Source organism: Phyllostomus hastatus, unplaced genomic scaffold (assembly GCF_019186645.2).
Source record: "Phyllostomus hastatus isolate PE091 unplaced genomic scaffold, TTU_PhHast_1.1 phas_contig_38, whole genome shotgun sequence".
NCBI classification, from domain to species: domain Eukaryota; kingdom Metazoa; phylum Chordata; class Mammalia; order Chiroptera; family Phyllostomidae; genus Phyllostomus; species Phyllostomus hastatus.
The window spans coordinates 23,815,538-23,835,762 of record NW_025333869.1 but is presented as its reverse complement, the minus strand read 5'-3'; the positions used below and the strand labels follow the sequence as shown (position 1 = coordinate 23,835,762).

Sequence of the window (20,225 nt, the reverse complement as noted above, 5' to 3'; positions counted from 1 at the left end):
ATTCTGAGGAGCTACTAGAACTACCCTCACTTCACTTCCCATGAGAAATATCTAACATTAGCAAAAAAAAAAAAGGATATTTCTCTTTAAAAACCAAACATTTAAATAATGCTTGCAAATTATTGCCCTGGCTGGTGTGGCTCAGTGGGTTGAATTCTGGCCTGCAAACCATAAGGTGGTCAGATCAATTCCCAGTCAGGGCACATGCCTGGGTTGTGGGCCAGGTCCCCAGTTGGGGGCCTGCGAGAGGCAATCACACATTGATGTTTCTCTCCCTCTCTCTCACCCTCCCTTCCACTCTCTCTAAAGATAAATAAATAAAAGCTTTAAAAAATAAAATAAAAAATAATAAAAACGATTAAGAACAATACTGGACATAAATTTTAAGCCTCTCATGAGCTCCAGAGCATCAACACTAATAAAGATATATTTGCTGTGCAATTAACAATTCCATCTGCCTTTTTCCCCATTATTTGCCAAATGTAACTTCCCACTTCTTCTATTATTTCTTCCTCTGATGAACCCTTTTATCCCACCCTTTTGAGTCTGAAGCTTCCAATATGCTTGCAGGTGGGAGACGAGAAGTCTGAGCTTGCTGAGCGCTGGATGTTAAGAGTCCACAAGGCTCTGAGTAAACGCCAAAAGAAGCTCATGGTTGCCCTAACAGCTCGGAGACGGTGGCTTTTAGACCTGTTGAGTGGTTACTTCAAGGGTTGCAAAGGGTAAGGTTACTAGAAACTGACTCCATATAAGTTGTCATGGTACTAGGTACCAAAACAGGGAAACAAAGCAGAATAACAAAGCGGTACATTTACTTAAAAAGTGTGGGACTGGCAATGATGGATGACTTCAACATTGGCGTTATGACTGTTCAGGGGTGTCCAACCTTTTAGCATCGGAGCCACATTGGAAGAAGAAGAGTTGTCTTGGGCCACACATTAAATACACAAACACTAACAAAAACTGATGAGCAAAAACAAAAAAGATTTTATGTAAATTTATGATTTTGTATTGGGCCACATTAATAGCCATCCTGGGCTGCCTAGAGCCCGCAGGCCGTGGGTAGGACACACCCGATAGATAGTTATACTTTAGCACAAATTACCGAGGCAGCTCTGCTCCTTTGTGGGTTGAGACTTTGGATATGAAAGCTTTCATGCTCTCTGAGACTTGTGTTAAGTCATAGTTCTCCTCCTTCTTGGAAATGGGGGGCTCTGGTTCTTTTTTGCCTGCAGCTTCCTGCAGTAGTTGGTCCAACTGGTCTGGTGAGAGATCTAACCACTGGTCATCTGAAAAAGAAGAAATGTGGTGCTGCCACACTATACCACATTCACACAAAAGGAACCTTCACCCTTGGAGAAGGCTCCCATGAAACTTAGTTTTAATTTTTCTAACCCATCTGGCCTATCCTGGTCCACCACTTACCATCTTCTGGGGGAAGATTAGCCTCTTCTTTCTTAAGCTCTTCAATATCAAATGGTAATGTCTGTAATAAGGTTAAGATTTCTTCACCTGGGCTTATAGCAAAAGAACTATAAAAAAATAAAAAAGACACAAGTATTTTTTAATAAGAACACTCAGAATAATAATCACAAAAATATAGTATTTTAAAGTTGAAAGGAATTACCTAGTCTGATTTGATTGTAAAATACTTATTTTAGGATATGGATACCTTTTTCACAAATAAAATTTACCAGGAGCTCTATAAAAGGGCTCAAAGAACAACAGGAGAAAATTTATGCAATCATATATCTGATAAGGGCTTAGCATCCAAAATATTTACAGAACTCATGTAACTCAAAACAAAACAAAAAAAACCCCAACTAACCAGACAAATAAACAAAAAAAACACAAAGTCCCCCCAAAAACAAGGAAACAGTCTACCATATTTTTCAGACTATAAGACGCACTCCCACCCCCAAATTTGGGAATAATGGTTGTTAATGCTGCTGTTGCGTTCTGGTTACATTTACATTGGTAAAATATTATGTTATTTATGTTATTAAATATTTTATCACATTTTTTGCTTCAAAATTTTTTTCCCTATTTTCCTCCTCTGAACCCTAGTGTGTCTATGGTCCAAAAAATACGGTAATTAAAGAATGGGACTTCTGGCCAAGATGGAGGCATAGGTAGACACACTGTGCCTCCTCACACAACCAAAAGAAGGACAACAATTTAGAAACAAAAAACAACAAGAACTGAGACAAAATTGAACTGTATGGAAGTCTGGCAACCAGGGATTTAAAGTAGACACATTCATCCAGACCAGTAGGAGGGGCAGAGTTGAGCAGCCTGGCCAAGAGGGGTAGTGGCAAAGGGGTGGCTGGCAGACCCCAGGCACACAAGGCAGCAGCAGGAGAACCCAGGATTGTGGAGGGGTGCGATGCACAAGGCGGCTGGCAGACCAGGTGGTCCCACATTCACGCGCAGATAAACCAGGTGAAAATGGGGAACAAGACAGACCATGCAACCCAGGGTCCCAGCACCGGGAAATAAAGCCTCAAAACACCGACTGAAAATACCTGCGGGGGTTGAGGTGCTGGGAGAGACTCCCAGCCTCACAGCAGAGTTTGTTGGAGAGACCCACATGGTCCTAGAATGTACACAAACACACCCACAGGGGATTCAGCACCAGAAGGGCCTAATTTGCTTGGAAAAAGTGGCAGAAGTGACTGAAATACGGCAGAAAGCAGAGCAAGTGCCATTATTCCCTCTTGGACCTCTGCCTCACATACAGCATCACAACCCAGCAACTGGGTTGCCCCGCCCTGGTAAACACCTAAAGTTCTGCCCCTCATACAGAACAGGTGCGACAAGACAAAAAAAAAAAAAAAGGCCCAAACGAAAGAATGGACCAAAGCTCCAGAAAAATTACAACTAAGCGATGAAGAGATAGCCAAACTATCAGATGCACAGTTCAAAACACTGGTGATCAGGGTGCTCACAGAATTGGTTGAATTTTGTCACAAATCAGATGAAAAAATGAAGGCTACACTAAATGAAATAAAGGAAAATGTACAGGGAATCAATAGTGATGGGAAGGAAACTGGAACTCAAATCAATGGAGTGGACCAGAAGGAAGAAACATCCAGTCAGAAAAGAATGAAGAAACAAGAATTCAAAAAAATGAGGAGAGGCTTAGGAACCTCCAGGACATCTTTAAACATTCCACCATCCAAATTATAGGGGTACCAGAAGGAGAAGAGGAAGAGCAACAAGTGGAAAAGTTACTTGAACAAATAATAAAGGAGAACTTCCCCAATCTGGCAAAGGAAATAGACTTCCAGGGAGTTCAGGAAGCTCAGAGAGTCCCAAAGAAGTTGGACCCAAGGAGGAACACACCAACGCACATCATAATTAAGTTACCCAAGATAAAAGAGGAGAGACTCTTAAAAGCAGCAAGAGGAAAGGAGAGAGTTACCTACAAAGGAGTTCCCTACAAAGGAGTTCCCATAAGACTGTCAGCTGGTTTTTCAAAAGAGACCTTACAGGCAAGAAGGGGCTGGAAAGAAGCATTTGAAGTCATGAAAGGCAAGGACCTATATCCAAGATGACTCTATCCAGCAAAGCTTTCATTTAGAATGGAAGGGTAGATAAAGTGCTTCTCAGATAAGGTCAAGTTAAAGGAGTTCATCATCACCAAGCCCTTATAATAGGAAATGTTAAAGGGACTTATCTAAGAAAAAGAAGATAAAAAACAGGTACAGTAAAATGACAGCAAACTCACAATTATTAACAACCACACCTAAAACCAAAACAAAAACAAACAGAGAAAACAACTAGATCAGGAACAGAACCACAGAAATGGAGATCACATGGAGGGTCATCAATAGGGGAGTGGGAGGAGGAGAGAGGGGGAAAAGGTACAGAGAGTAAGTAGCACAGATGGTAGGTAGAAAATAGACAGGGAGAGGGCAAGAATAGTATGGGAAATGTAGAAGCTAAAGAACTTATGACACATGGACATGAACTAAAGGGGGGAATGTGGGTGGGAGAGGGTATACAGGGTGGAGGGGAATGAAGCAGGGGAAATGGGACAACTGTAATAGCATAATCAATAAAATATATTTAAAAAACCAAATAAAATAGAAGAGAATGGGCAGAGGTGGAAAGAAAGAAGTAAAATTGTTATTATTTGCAGATGATATGATACCCAATTGAGACCCTAAAGATTCTACCAAAAAACTACTAGAACTAAAAAATGAATTCAGTAATATAGCAGGATACAAAATAAATATCTAGAAATATGTTGTATTTTTATATACCAGTAATAACTATCAGAACAGGAAACTAAAAAAACAATACCATTTACAACTGCATAAAAAAAAACAATACCTAAGGCCCTGGCTGTGTGGCTCAGTGGACTGAGTGCTAGCCTGCAAACCAAAAGGCCACCAGTTCAATTCCCAGTCAGGGCACATGCTTGGGTTGCGGGCCAGGTCCCTATTTGGGGGTGTGGGAAAAGCAACCAATTGATGTAAAACACCTGTATTCAGAAAATTATAAAACACTGAAGAAAGAAATTAAAGATGAAACAAAAAAGTAGAAGCATTTATGATATTCATGGATAGGAAGAATTAATATCATTGAAATTCTGTACTACTCAAAGCAGTCGATAGATTTCAACACAATTCCTATCAAGATACAAATGGCATATTTCAAAGAACTAGAACAAATATTCCAAAAATTTATATGGAACCAGAAAAGAGCCCAAATAGCCATAGCAATCTTAGAAAGAAGAACAAAGGTAGAGGAATCACTCTACCTGATATCAAACTATACTACAAAACAGCATGGTACTGGCATTAAAAATAGACACATACATCAATAGAACAAAACAGAGAGCCCAGAAATAAACCCAGCCATTTCTGGTCAATTAATATTTGACAAAGACAAGAATGTAAAAGATAGTCTATTCAATAAATGGTGTTGGGAATATTGGACAAATACATGCAAAAAAATGAAACTAGGTCACCTTCTTACATTACACACAAAAATAAAATCAAAATGGATTAAAGACTTAAATGTTAAACTTGAAAGCATAGAAATCCTAGAAGAATCTTGGACATATCTTGTAGCAATATATTTTTTATATAGTTCCTCGGGCAAGGGAAACAGAAGAAAAAACAGACAATGGGACTATGTCACACTGGAAAGTTTTTGCACAGCGAAGGAAACAATCAACAAAACGAAAAGACAACCCACTAAATGTGAGAACAAATTTGCCAATGATATACATGATAAGGCTTAATATCCAAAATTTATAAAGAACTTATACAACTCAACTCACAATAAACAATCCAATCAAAAAATGGTCAAGGAAGCTGAACAGACACTTCTCCAAAGAGGACATACAGATGCCCAACAGACATATGAAAAGATGTTCAGTATCACTAATCATCAGAGAAATGCAAACTAAAACCGCAATGAGGTATTACCTCCTACTTGTCAGAATAGCTATCACTAGTAAATTAACAAACAAGTGTTAGTGAGGATGTGGAGAAAGGAGCACCCCCCTGCACTGTTGGTGGAAACACAGACTGGTGCAGCCACTGCGGAAAGCAGTATGGAGATGCCTCAAAAAATTAAAAATGGATCTGCCTTATGACCCAGTGATTCCACTTCTGGGAATTTATCTGAAGAAACCAAAAAACATTAATGCAAAAGAATATATGCACCCCTATGTTCACTGCAGCATTATTTACAATCCAAGATTCGGAAGCAGCCCAAGTGTCCATCAGTAGATAAGTGGATAAAAAGGCTGTGGTACACTTACACAATGGAATACTGCTCAGTCATAAAAATTAAGGAAATCTTGCCTTTTGCTATAGCATGGATGGACCTGGTGAGTACTATGCTAAGTGAAATAAGCCAGTCAGAGAAAGACAAGTACCATATGATTTCACTTTTATGTGGAATCTAAAAAGTAAACTGACAAACAGAATAGAAACAGGCATATAGAGAACTCACTGACATCTGTTAGAGGGGAGGGGGATTGCAGGGCTAGGTGAAAAAGTTGAAGGGATTAAGCAAAAAAACACACAAACAAACAAAAAACCCTAAACAAAAAACCCCCTCATAGACATAGATAATAGTATGGTGAGTTTCAGAGGGAAAAGGGGTAAGAGGAGGTAAAAGAAATAGAAGATATGGTGGGGGTAAATGGTGATGGAAGGACACTTCACTTGGGGTGGTGAACACACAATACAATATACAGATGATGTGTTATAGAATTATACACCTGAAACCCATAGAAGAAATTTAATAAATTTTTTTTAAATGGGCACAGGAACTGAATAGATATTTTTCCAAAGACATACACATGGTGAACAGGTATCTAAAAAGATGCTCAATATCACTAATCATCAGGGAAATGCAAATCATTACCTCATTAGAATGGCCATCATCAAAAATATAAGAAACAACAAGTGTCAGTGAGGATGTGGAGAAAAGAGAAGCCTCACACGCTGTTGGAAGAAATGTAAATTGGTGCAACCACTATAGAACACGGTACAAAGGCTCCTCAAAAATTAAAAATTGAGCTGCCAGATGATCTAGCAACTCCACTTCTGGGTATTTATCCAAAGGAAATGAAAATAGGATATTAGAGATACAGCTGCACTCCTGTGTTCATTGCTGCATCATTCACAATAGCCCAGATATGGAAACAACCCCAGGGTCTATCAACAGATGAATGGATAAAGAAGATGTGATATGTTATACATACACATGGAGTATCATTCAGCCATGAGAGAGGCAGAAATCCTACCATTAGCAACAACATGGGTGGACTTTGAGGGCATTATGCTAAGTGGAATAAACCAGAGAAAGACAAGTACTGTAGGGTGAGTTATATGTAGAAATTAACAACAACAAAAACATCCAACTCATAGAAACACGAAGTAGAAAAGGGGATGGACCGAGGGGTGAGGTAGAAATGGGAGGCGGCTGGAAGAAGGGTGCACTCTCTCAGCTGTAAGATGACTATAGGCTAAGGATCTAATGTAAAGCATTATGACTCAAGTTGATAACATTGTATTAGTAACTGAAACCTGCTAAGATATCAGAACTTAAATTTTCTCACTGAAAAGAAATCAATCAAGTGAGGTGATGGATGTGTTCATTAACTAGATGGTGGAATCCTTTCACAAAGTATTTATATGTCACTAAAGTCACCAAATGTACACTTTAAACATCTGAGAATTATATTTGTCAAGCACAGCTCAGTGACGCTGGTGGAAAGAAACAACCTGCTCTGACTGGGATGAAGGCTGGAGGCTCAGAGACCACCCGCCTGCCCTCCCCACTGGCTCTGCAGCCAGTCCTGTGCAAGACCATGAAGTGGCTGATCTAGTACAACAACTCCTTCAATTTATATGTATATTATATTTGAGGAAAAGAAAACCCAGAGAGAAGTATGAACAAAAACTAATCTAACATGTATGCTATATAATGCTAACATAGTGCTTTAAATGCATTCTCTTATTTAGTCCTCCAATTACTGTGCTGTTTTAAACATGAAACCACCAAAGCCCAGAGAAGTTCCATAACTTTTGCAAGGTCTTTTAGTTGGACAGAGCGAAGGCTTGAAATCAAGTCTTCTGGTATTATTTTGTGCTCTTCCTACTACAAACTGATAAGGAAATATGCACAGAGATTATTTTTATGAGTGAGTTATTTTATGATGGTGATGTGACTTATATAAATTGATGGAACCTTGTCTGTACTATTTACAAAGGAGCAAATCAAGTTATATAATGAACTTGCATTCATTTGATAAACATTTGCATACCTCCCTAACTCACAAGGGTGATAAAAATATTGTCCCTACTCCATATTATATAACTATTACTAGGAAAGAAAAAATATACAAAAAATCATAATAAATTACAAACCATAAGTCATACAGGAATACTAAATGCTACAGAGCATTGTAGGAGACAGTAATTACACTCACTGAGATGAAGGCACAGAGGTTAAAAAAAAGTGAGAGAGAGAATGGAAGCAGTTGAATTAGGCCTTAAAAATGGGGAGGAGTTTTTTTTAAGATTTTATTTATTTATTTTTTCAGAGAGGGAATGGAGGGAGAGAGAGAGAGAAACATCAATCTGCGGTTGCTGGGGGTCATGGCCTGCAACCCAGGCATGTACCCTGATTGGGAATCAAGCCTGCGACACTTTGGTTCGCAGCCCACGCTCAATCCATTGAGCTACGCCAGCCAGGGCTAAAAATGGGGAGGATTTTGACAAGTAAAACGGGGCAGAGAAACTAGGCAAGAGGGAAAACGAGCATTTGTACTGAGGCAGGGAGTGCAGAACATGTTCAGAGAGCAGGCGGCACTGGGACTGGGGTCAGCAGGGAGATGAGGCTGAACAGATGGACCCGGATGAGAGCGCAGTGAGCCTAAAGTGCCTAAAAAATCTGTGGGTGATCAATGATGACTTTTTTGTTATTTTTAATTTTAGTTTTAAGAGATGAAACAATACAGACTAATTCAAGGGATAATATAACAAATGTCCATATTTCTACCACCCAGAATTATAATATTGTTAAATTTACTTTTAGTCTAAATGTATGATTACATTTACACATTTAACATAAAATATTAAACTAGTAACATGTACATGTACTTAAAAAAACATCATAGATAAGGCTAATGTTCTTCCCGATGACCACCACTCTCAGTTCCAGTCTGTTCTCCTGCTGCTCTAACAAGTGTGATCCTGGGCCACTGTGTGTGTGTGTTTCTATGTTGTATTTGCTGTTTGTTCTCTTTACCTGGAACGTTATTATCCCCACAAATTTCTATTTGCCTCACTCCCTCACTTCATTCAGGTCTGTTCTCATCAGAAAGGCCTCCTTGACCAACTTAGCTAAAATAGCAGCCTCCATCTCTCTTCCCATACACAGGTTTTTCTTCAAAGCACTTATCACCATCTAATATCATACAGTGGTTGGTTGTCTTTCTCCTACACTAATATATAAGCTCTATACAGATAGGGAGACTCTGAGTTCACTTGGATCCCCAGTGTCTGGAATAGGGTATGGTACAGGAGATACTCAAATGTATCTGTTGAGTAAGTGAATATAAATGTGTTTTTCAACTGGGGACAATTTTGTCCCTCAGGGGACATTTGACAATGTGTGGAGACACTTTCAGTTGTCACAACTGGAGACGGAGGGAGTCTGACTGGTATTTACTGGTCAGAGGCCAGGGATGCTGCTAAACATTGTACAATGTACAGGAGAGTCACCCACAACAAAGAATTATCTGGCCCAAAATGTAAATAGTGCCAAGATGGTGAAATCTTGAATTAGATTTATGTCTATTTAGCTAAATCCTAAATAACTGATTGGAGGTTAGTTCATCATATAAATGCATTGCCATTCATATACCTGTTATTGACGGACACTCAGATTGCATCTAATTCTTCACTATCACAATCTCACACTTTTTGGAGAGGGGAGTGACATGATTCAAGATTTATTTCAAACATATTCTCTTGGCTCTAAAAGTTGAATTGGAAGAGTCACTAGAGGTTGAGAAACAAGTAGATATTGCCACAGTTCAAGAAATAAGTAGCTAGGCAGCAGTAAGAAAGGGGAATGGAGGACAAGATAATTGACAGGACCTCTGGACTCAAATGGAAGGATGGCCAGGCCTGGGTGGTAGGGAGGCTCGTGGTACTATGAAAAGACAGTGGGGCCCCGGCTGGATGGCTCAGCTGGTTGGAGTGTTGTCCCATACAGCAAAAGGTTGCGGGTTTGATCCTAGGTCAGGGCTAATAACTGGTTGCAGCTTCAATATCCCATCGTGGTGTGTATGGGAAGCAACCAATCAATGTTTCTCTCTCTCTTCCTCTTGCTCTAAAATCAGTAACATATTCCAGGGTGAGAATTAAAAAAAAAAAAAAGACAGTGGGAAGTAGTGTATGGTATTAATTCAGCTATTTAAAAAACTGGAAATTCAATAATAGGTCTGGAGGAAGATATCAGTTTGGTTTTAAACTGTTTACAAATTATCCTGGTTTAGGAAATAAATGTCTCTTCTGGAACATAATTAAAATTTTAAACACTTAAGCAATTTGCAATTTTTGCCAGTAGCAAAAATATTGAGTAAATTATGGTACATTCATTTGCTGAAATGTACAACTATTTAAAGTTATGTTTATAAAGACTTTTTAATGTCATGGGAAAATATAAGTTAATAATGAGTAAAAAATATGCACAGGACACACAATTTCTAACAGTATAAATTTTTTTTAAAAATCAACTGGGGCCCTGGCTGGTATAGCTCAGTGGACTGAATAAATGAATATCAAGGTGTCTTATAGTCATTTGGATTGAGTGTTGGACTGCAAAGCAAAAAATTACCAGTTCAATTCCCAGTCGGGACACATGCCTGAGTTGCTGGCCAGGTCCCCAATAGGGGGTGTGGAAGAGGCAATCACACACTGATGTTTCTCTCCCTCTCTTCCCCCTCTAAAAATAAATACATAAAATCTTAAAAAAAATTCAGCTGGGTATGGGGGAAAAATCCTGGAAGGCAGTAGGTTAAAATGATAATAGTGGATGACTTTGGTATAAATTTTTTTCTGTACATCTTTTTATATTTGCTATAATGAATGCATGCTACTTTTATAACAACAACAAACTCTTTTATCTAAAGGGAAGAACTACCCAACCACCAATCTATCTTACTGTGTGTGAGGAGCCCTAATTCTCCTACAGGAGTCTAATTTCTTAATGTCTCTTGAACCCAAGACTTCAAGGTGACAGTTCTCAGCAGAGGAGTGGCCTCCTAGAGGCAGAGAGGAATCACCTGGGGGAGCATTCTCTAACTTTGAGAGCCACCCTCCTTCCTCTCCTGGCTCTATTTCCCAAGTTTTCTTAAATGATATGCTAAGAAGCCACCTTCTTGCTGTCAATTATTGCCATAAAACTGATAGAAATGGGACAAAGATGTCCTTAGACACTTATGAAATAGTAATGACTGCTGTAAAGTCATTCATCACCATCTCATAGACAACAGGGGTTAGCACTCTCAGCATCAACTTTGCTTTACACAATCTTCAAAGAACATTCTACTACACAAATACATGTGATATGTGGTGGTTGAAATGTTGACAAAATGCACAGGGTTCAAAACCAGATCAGTTTGACTTTAAAAAAAAAGCCCAAAACAAAACACACACACACACACAGCCTGAGGCCTCCATAGCATACACAAAGCTATTTCTTTCATGTTGATTAATAGCTTTAAGTATCTCAATTCAATTTTGCAAACATAAATTACATTTTTTCCACTATCAAATTCTGACCTGTGATTCCTCAGCCCGATAGGACTTTCTGCTTGAGTTGTGCTTTCCTGACAAGGAGGTGCCCTTAGAGACAAGTCACATAATGTAGACCTCACCAATTGTGATTTTCTTCTCTCAGGGGTCCTATTCCCTCCAACTTCTGCTGTCCTCCAGTGTCTTGAAATAACTTATTCTTTATATTCTGTCCAGGATTTATATTGTTAAATTTACTTATTTATATTGTTAAATAAGTACTTATTTACTTATTTAACAATATAAATATTGTAAAGGAAGGGAGGTTATTGTAATAGGAAGGGAGTCAGTCCAATATGTTACTCCACCGTTACCAGAACTAAAACTCAACTTCATTAAATTCTAAAGGGGTGCCATTTTCTTCCAACCCTGTATTCACTCCTTCCCTCCCCCAGGAGATGTATGGCAGGTTAGAACGGTTTTGATCTGGAAACTGAATGCCTGCTTCGTCCTGTGTTTTAGACCCACCTAGAACAGCTAAACACAGCCAGAACTACAGGAATTACTAAGCACACAGCTCAACACCAGACTGCCTGAGTTTGAATCCTAGGTCTGTCACTTATTAGCTCTGTGACCTCTGGCAAATTCCTTAATCTCTCTTGGTCTCAGCTTCTCAGCGGCAAATAGAGAACAATAACAACTGTACTTGTTTTACAAGGCTGAAAGGGGGAATTAAACAAGTAGTTGGGGTTTTTTTATTTTACTTTAATCATTGTTCAAGTCTAGTTTTCTCCCTTTTACTCCCAATCCAGCCCACCCACCCAACCCTCTCCTCTTCCCTCCCATTACCACCTTCCCCCTAGTTTTTGTCCATGTGTCCTTTAAATTTGTTCCTGTAAACCCTTCCCGTTGTCCCCTGAAATTCCCTCTTCTCTTCCCTGTGGTCACTGTCAGCCTGTCCTCTATTTCAGTGTCTTTGGTTATATTTTGCTTGTTTCTTTGTTTTGTCGTTTAGGTTCCTGTTAAAGGTGAAATCATATGGTATTTGTCTTTCACTGCCTGGCTTGTTTCACTTAGTATAATGCTTTCCAGCTCCATCCAAGCTGTTGCAAAGGGTAGGAGCTCCTTTTTTCTTTCTGCTGCATAGAATTCCATTGTGTAAATGTACCATATGATCTCACCTTTAACAGGAACCTAAACAACAAAACAAAGAAATAAACAAGTTTAAAGTGGCCTGCACTTTAGGTACTCAATGAACATGAGCCATTGTGTGAAGGTAACAATCGTGACCAGTGTGGAAGGCCGTCTGCACAGGACCTCTTCTGCCCCAGCCCCAGCCCCTTCAGTAATCATAGTCTTTGCCAGTAACTGTTTAAACATGTAAACTCCAACTTCTGTGACTATCCTTAAAAGTATTTCCTTAACCTCTGCTGCCATGATGAAATAGTAATAAACTCACCTTTCTGGTCGGTTTACTGAGAGTTGGAAGTAGTTCTTTGCCATTTCTAGTCTTTCCTGGTATTGCACAGATCCTTCTATCAGTCCCTAAAAAAATTATAATGGCCTATGAGAACACTGTTTATATGATGTCATCAAAATGACCTGCTTACCAATGACTTTCAGGGAGACGGTGCCTGATATGTTGTTCAGGAATCCTGAGGCCTGAGCCCTAGTCACTGTTTTGGCATTAATATACCTGTTTGAGCTCCGATTCCTTCAAAGAAGTGGACTGGGGTAGATGTGGCAGCTCCTAATCTTTTTCACCATTAAGGCCCTCTTTCCGGGTTGAAAGGTTTTCTACCATTTTCTATTATTTAATTAGTTATTAAGAAATAATTGGTTAACCAGTCGTTAATTGATAAAACAAAGTACAAACAGAACCAAAACACAGCATAGTTCCACCTTAACTATCATTTGTTTTTCAGATACATGTTTATAGTGGCATTCATACTTGATATTTTACACTCATTAAAAAATACACTATAATATAAGCACTTCTCCATATTGCTATGCAGTCATCATAATCATCAAATTCTTATGAACTTTTGTATTTCTTGAATGTTTCCTTAAAATAGATTTTCCAAAGTGAAGGTTCCAAGTCTGAACCTTTCTTTAGCTCTTGGAACACATGACTAAGTTACTTTGCAGTTAAGGTTCTATCAATTTACACTGTTACCAGCAATGTATAGGAGTATTAATTTCACTATACCCTCAACAACAATGAATACCATTCAAATCCTTTTTACATACATGAAAAAGTCTTTATTATTGTGTTCATATGCATATCTTCACTACTGTGAGAGTGAATATAATTAAGAAAAATTTACTAGTTGTCTTTTGTAATTTTTTAAATCCCTGTCTTTGCTAATTTTGCTATTTGGTGTCTTGCTTTACAGATTTGTGACAATTGTTCACCTGATAGAAATAATAATTTTTATCACTTTACATAGTGTTATTAATTGTTCTAATACTGGATAAAGTTCATAGACACCCCCTCATTACCACTGAACTAGAATGGTTCCTTTACATTCTAGCTCCTATAATTATGTCCCACATTAAAAATGGATCACAGGACTATTTTTATCAACTGAATTTATTGGCAACATTGGTTAACAGAATTATACAGGTTTCAATTATGCAATTCTACAATACATCATCTGTATATTGTATTGTGTGTTTATCACCCCAAGTCAAGTCTTCGTCCACCACCATTTATCCCCCCTTTACCTTCCTCTACCTCCTCCCATCCCCTCTTCCCTCTGGCAATCACCATACTGTTGTCTCTACTGTAACCACAGGGCAGTAAATCACTGGACTGTAAATCACTAGACTGTAAATCACTGGCTTGATTTTCCCTAGGTAGTACAATTTTAAAAATGCGTTGCAAATCCTACCTTAAAGTAATCATTCTTTTTCAGACTGTCAAGGAAGCCCGCCCACAGCGGTGAGGCAGTCACATGGGACTTCTTGGAGTCAGAAGAATGTGGGCTACATCTGGAGCATAGAATCTCAAATCCATGTGCCTAGATGGGACAGATAATAGTTTTATTATCAGGTTCCTTCCTTTCCATTTAGCCACACTCAAGAATCAGGTAACTGGACACATGGACTTGTGGACATTTGTAACATTATTGGAATTTTATGAAAAATCTGACTTTATTCCAAGTTTCCCAATCTCCATAGATTACTAAAAATTACAAAGGGAAAGCAACTAATACAAAATAAGAATTCTTGTTACCTTCAACAAGATTTCTTTTCTTGATTATTGAACTAGAATTTAAATTTATTTCTTATTTGCTTAACAGAGGTTTGCATGCCCTGGTCGGGCAGCTCAGTTGGTTGGGACACTGTCCTGCACACCAAAGAGGTTGTGGGCTCCGTTCCTGGTCGGGGCACGTACCCAGCTTGCAGGTTCGATCCCTGGTTGGGGCATACATGGGAGGCAACTGATCGAGGTTTCTCTCCCACCTCGATGTTTTTTTCTCTCTCCCTTCCTCTCACTCTAAAAAAATCAATGAACATATCCTCAGTTGAGGATTAAAAAAAAAAGACTTGTAGGCTTCTTGTCTGACAGAAATTATGAATGAATTGAGCATGGTGGTCTCAGACATAAAGTGAGAAAACTTCATCTTAAGAGTCCTTTCATTAAAAAATACAGTAAATGCATGTGGCAAGATAATTCAAACACAGAGCTTCCCTAATCACTCTAGAGGAAGCTACTGTTACCAATTTCTTGCGTATCACTTCAGAAGTAATCTACGCATCAAGCAGATAGTGTGTGTCTGAGTATGTATATCCTCCTACTCCACCCCTTTTGTCACTAAATGGCAACACACACCCTATTCTGAACCTTGCTTTTTCATTTAGTCACATGCCTTGGAGATAATTTTAAATGCACACACATAAATTCATCCATCTCACTTCACAGATAGATAATAATTTATCTATTTTCCTACTAATAGACATTTGGGCAATTTTCAATCTGTTGCTACTATAAACAGTGCTGTCATGAGTAGCCTGGTATGCCTTTGTGCACACTTGAAATACACGGAGGGTAAATGTCTAGACGTGAAAATGCTGAGCAAAAGGGTCTGTGCATTTTATTTATTTATTTATTTATTTATTTATTTATTTATTTATTTAATCAATCTTCACCCAAGGACATTTTTTCATTGCTGTTTTGAGACAGAGAGAGAGAGAGAGAGAGAAAGAGAGAAGCAGCAATTGGTTGCCTTGTGTATGTTCTCCAACCACGGATTGAACCTGCAACTTACTCATGTGCCTTGATCGGGAATCGAACCCACAACATTCCAGTGTACAGGAAGATGCTCCAATCATCCAACCGAGCCACACCAGCCAGGGCAGTTTTGTGCATTCCAAACGTTGATGGATACTGACAAATTGTTCTAAGACACTAAATCAATTTATAGTGCCATCAGTGATCTTTGATAATATTATCTCCTTATAAATTTTTACCAATTCAATATATGTTATCAAACGTTTTGATACTTGCCAATCAAATGGTGAAAATACTATTTTATAGCTTTAAATTACATCTATTTTATTATATGAGCAAGGGTCAACATATTTCATATGTTTAGATTAAAAATCAGTGGTATTTCCTTTTCTCCGGACTATCTTTTTATGTTTCTGAACATTTTTAATTAATTGATTAGTAATTCCAATCATATTAACTTGTAGGAACTCTATATATTAGAGAATTCAGTTTTGTCATTTAAATTAAAAATGCAATACTTTCTCCATGTTTACTTTCTTTTGATTTTACTTATGGGGTTTTTCCTTTCTACACATAATCAAATTTGTCAGTCTCTTCTTGTCTAGCTTCTGGTTTCAAGTCATGGTTAGAAGGCCTTTCCTTCTCAGATTATAAAAAGTTCTCCTGTGTTTTCTTCAAATTTTATGGTTTCAATTTTCTCATTTAAATATTTGGTCCAACTGTAGTTTACTTTGGTATAGGTATGGGGTAATCAATTTTAATATTCAGATGGCTTCACAGCTGTTCTATTATCATTTACGGAATAATCCATTTTTCCTTATTTGAAATGTCACATTTTACTACATTTTCATATAAACTGGGTATATTTCTAGACTGTATATGCTGTGCCATTATTCTCTTAAGAGCACATATATATATAGGAAGAAAACAAAATGTTCTGGTTCAACTTTACCAATTTCATGCCTAACTCATGAGCTCGATACTGGGGATGAGATGGAGGAGGCAGCTGGTACCCGCTCCGCCGGTCTGGCACAAACCTTTGCTGCGTCAGCTGTGCATATAGACATTTAGTAAAGGTGACCTGGACAATGAAGCACAAAAGATATGAATCTTTTCTTGAAATTAAAAATTTGAATATTATTTCATAGTTAATAATAATAACTTCATTTGAGTTTCATTTTCACATGAAATGCAAAGACTCAACCTAGTCACTGCCAATATTTTTTAGTAACAGCTTGAGATATAATTCACATATCATAAAATTTACCTTTACTGTCTGCTTTTTAGTTATCACTAATGGAATTATTATCATTAGTTACATTATATGGCAATTTTTTGATGGGTAAAAGATAAACAAATAATTCTTAACTCACGAAAAGAAATTATATGTTTTATGTTAAGAAAATTATTATTCAAATAGGAAAATATGGTCAGAAATAGCTAGGAAACATTGAGATACAAAATAGGGAGTCAGGTCTCTTGAAATCTTTCTCACTGGATGTAAAAGAAATGGGTATTAACTTGCAATGAGGAAACAGAGCATTTCCAATTTTTTCCGTGAACAATTAAAATAACACTCACCTCTCCAACGAGACAAACTAAATGACCAAGAGTGATATCTTACCGATGTCATTATTCGTGTTTCAGGCAAGAATGTCTTGAATACACGACAGGCTCGCAGGTCAATGGGGTCCCGCAGGTAAAATGTCTGGACGCCTGCAGCTACCAGCCTCGGCCTCTGCTTTAGCACTGCTGCGATGCCAGCTGGAAGGAAGCAGTGAGCTCGATGAAGGGAGGCTTGAATTTTCTCTGGGTATCTGTGACAAGTAACATATTACTTTTATTTTATGATGTGTAAATACATATTTTGTCTTGGTTCATCAACAGTGAGATGTGAAGAGTGACAAAAGAGGTAAAGATAAAAATACTGTGTACACTAAAAACTACAGAAAAGAGGAAGGGGAAAGAGAAGAAGTGGGAGGAAATGGCAAATTTCAAACAGGGGTTAAGTTGGTTCAATAAAAACAAAACAAAAATTCCATCATAGTTGGAAACAAGGATAAAATAAAAGTTTATTCTTCTAAAAAAGTGGCTCAAAGTATACTGAAACAAAACTAAAAAAGTTTTTAATATTATTAAGACCTGAGTGGTAATAAATATTTAATAGGTACTCAAATTTGAATGGCTGAACTAATATGAGACTTGGGCCTTTTCTGCTGAATAGAAGCTAAAGCGTTCTACATAGATAAGAATCCCACATAAAGCCCAGAACTACTGAAAAACCCAAGCACATTGTGTTCCCTTAAGTTTTCATGTCTAAAGGTCTGAAAATTTTTATTTATGGATATAAATAATACTTAGCCATAATATTTAAGGTAAATAATATTAAAATGTTGGGACTGGATTATAATACTTTTAAATGGAAAGTAAAAGATACATGTTTCCTGATTTTAAAATATATGTATAATTTGTTACTCAATTTCATGAAGGATAATGACAGGATAAAAATTAGCATTAATCTAGGTGAAAGAAAGTCTACACTCAATGAAAGACTTAAACTGCACTAAAGTATAAGGCTCCGTGACAAGCAATGAAAGCGTTATTGTTTTACCCTCTGATGCGCCTATTCACAGCAGCTCGTACAGATTCTGATGCCAGAATTTCTTCTGAGTGTGTTGAGATTATGTTCAATGCTTGTGGGATTGTTGGGGGTGTAGTGGATGACCAGGATGCTGCTCCAGGTTTCCTGGGTGCAGGAATAATGCACAGCTCCCCATGGTAGAAAAACACCTGCAAAATGATACATTTTAATTTTCATACTAGGCACTGATAAACTCTAAGTCCACATTAAAAATGTTGCAACATGATTTTATCTCCCTAAATCTTCCAAATTTGTAAATACTTACTCTATTAGCACTATTATCAGGATCCAACCATTTAGGGAGAAAGTCAGCAGCTTCTATTAACAAGAACTCACCATCATTGTCTTCGATCCTAATGGAAAAAAAGTTCCAATTTTGCATTCATAAAGCACTTATTTGCTAATAATCAAACAGATTTTTCTTACACTTTTCTCATTCTAATATACTTTTTCATTCATCTTATTAACTAAGTATATACCATGTATAGACTGCTATAATAAAGTATATGTTTAAGATACCATTAGGCACTGAAGGAAACTATAAGACTGTATGTGGGAGTTGGAGAAAAAATAAATATACAAATAAATAACAGTAGACAAAAATCTTTAAAAAATACAAAGTACTACAGGGTTTTAAAAGAAAAAAATCACACATACTCAAGATAAGTTTTTATAGAGGAGGTGTAACTTGGGCCTTGAAAGATAATTTTGCTTTGCCTTATTTGCACTATTTTGAAAATTTAAATTTGTGAACACATAAAAGAGTCACATGGCTAAAACTTTAAAACATAAGAAGTTACACAATGAAAAACCTTCTTACTTGTGTCCCTATCTGCCCAACTCATACCCTTCCATCACTGTTATTTCTTATTTATCTTTCTAGAGTTTGCTTATGCATAATCTGGCTAACAGGAATATAAATTCTTATTTTCTTCTCTTGACACACAAAAGGTAGCATATTATATATATGGCTATAGGTCTTTTAATGGGTGGAAATGGAAGGAGAAAAGGAGAGATGCTCTTGGCAGAAGGAATACCATGAGCAAAACCATGGTGGTGGCAATGGTGATGGAAGGAGGCCTGACGTAGGGTGGTGAACACACAAACAATATACAGATGATGTGTTATGGAACTGTGCACTCGAGACCTGTATCATTTTATTAACCAATGTTGCCCCAATAAATTCAATTTAAAATAACACGGAAGTGGCAACTGAAGGTGAATATTTGGAAAATGACAACTAGTAAAGAACAAGACTAGAGAAGCACAGTTATGTCATTTTAGGAAGCGCTTTAACTGTTGACAGAATCAATGAAAATCAGCTTAGTTTTATAGACAAAAAGACTGAAAGGTTTTAGAATAGATTAGTAAAATGGTTACAGCTGTACCTTAGGAAGATTAATGCAGAGACATAGAGAAAGACTTTCTTTTCCTATCTCAAAAAAACTTACAAGATAGTAGATGGCTACTATTTAAAGAGCTTTTATAGGCCTGGTATGCAGGTATGAACCATCAATATATAAATATCAGAATCTGCACATAAACAGTATTGTTTGCCCCCTCTTTATTATAGTTGTAAAGACAGAAAACTCATACTTTTGTATTTGTTCATTTAAAATTCTATCATGTATTAAGAAATCATTGCTAATTATTTTAGGTGTTATAACTGTAGTGTTTTAAGAGTTCTTACCATCTAGAATTACCTCCCAAAGTATCAAAAAATCAAATGGCATAGTATTGAAGATTTGCTTTAAAATAATCTTATGTGATGGGGAGGTAGGGGAAGGGTATAAATAAATAAGAATAACCGTAAGTTGTTAATTTTTGAAGCTGCGTGATAGGTATGCGTGAATTCATTCTCTAATTTTACGTATGCTTTAAATTTCAATATAATATTAAGTTTTCAAAGTTGCTGTTGTTTTTCTGTTTTGCTGGGAACGAGGTTGGGTGGGTACAAAAAGATCAGAATTTGGGGGCTGATTAGGAAACTAAGACAACTGGTAAATGGGTGACACGCCATCTGCTGGCAAAATTTGGTCATTACAGAGAGCTATCAGCTCCCATTTAAAAA

General features: G+C 37.4%; 1 protein-coding gene across 2 annotated transcripts in view; it reads right to left on the bottom strand.

Moving 5' to 3' along the window:
• Nucleotides 1–20,225, bottom strand: part of ECD (ecdysoneless cell cycle regulator) — a 43,837-nt gene that overhangs the window by 15,282 nt on the left and 8,330 nt on the right. For both annotated transcript variants that reach the window (XM_045841841.1, XM_045841842.1), the window contains exons 4-11: nucleotides 18,420–18,507; nucleotides 18,125–18,303; nucleotides 17,138–17,330; nucleotides 16,466–16,594; nucleotides 14,171–14,299; nucleotides 12,736–12,821; nucleotides 1,426–1,532; nucleotides 1,106–1,289 (exon numbers count right to left, since the gene is read on the bottom strand). In XM_045841841.1, coding sequence (XP_045697797.1) covers nucleotides 1,106–1,289; nucleotides 1,426–1,532; nucleotides 12,736–12,821; nucleotides 14,171–14,299; nucleotides 16,466–16,594; nucleotides 17,138–17,330; nucleotides 18,125–18,303; nucleotides 18,420–18,507 — 1,095 coding nt within the window. The remainder of the gene's footprint in view (nucleotides 1–1,105; nucleotides 1,290–1,425; nucleotides 1,533–12,735; nucleotides 12,822–14,170; nucleotides 14,300–16,465; nucleotides 16,595–17,137; nucleotides 17,331–18,124; nucleotides 18,304–18,419; nucleotides 18,508–20,225) is intronic.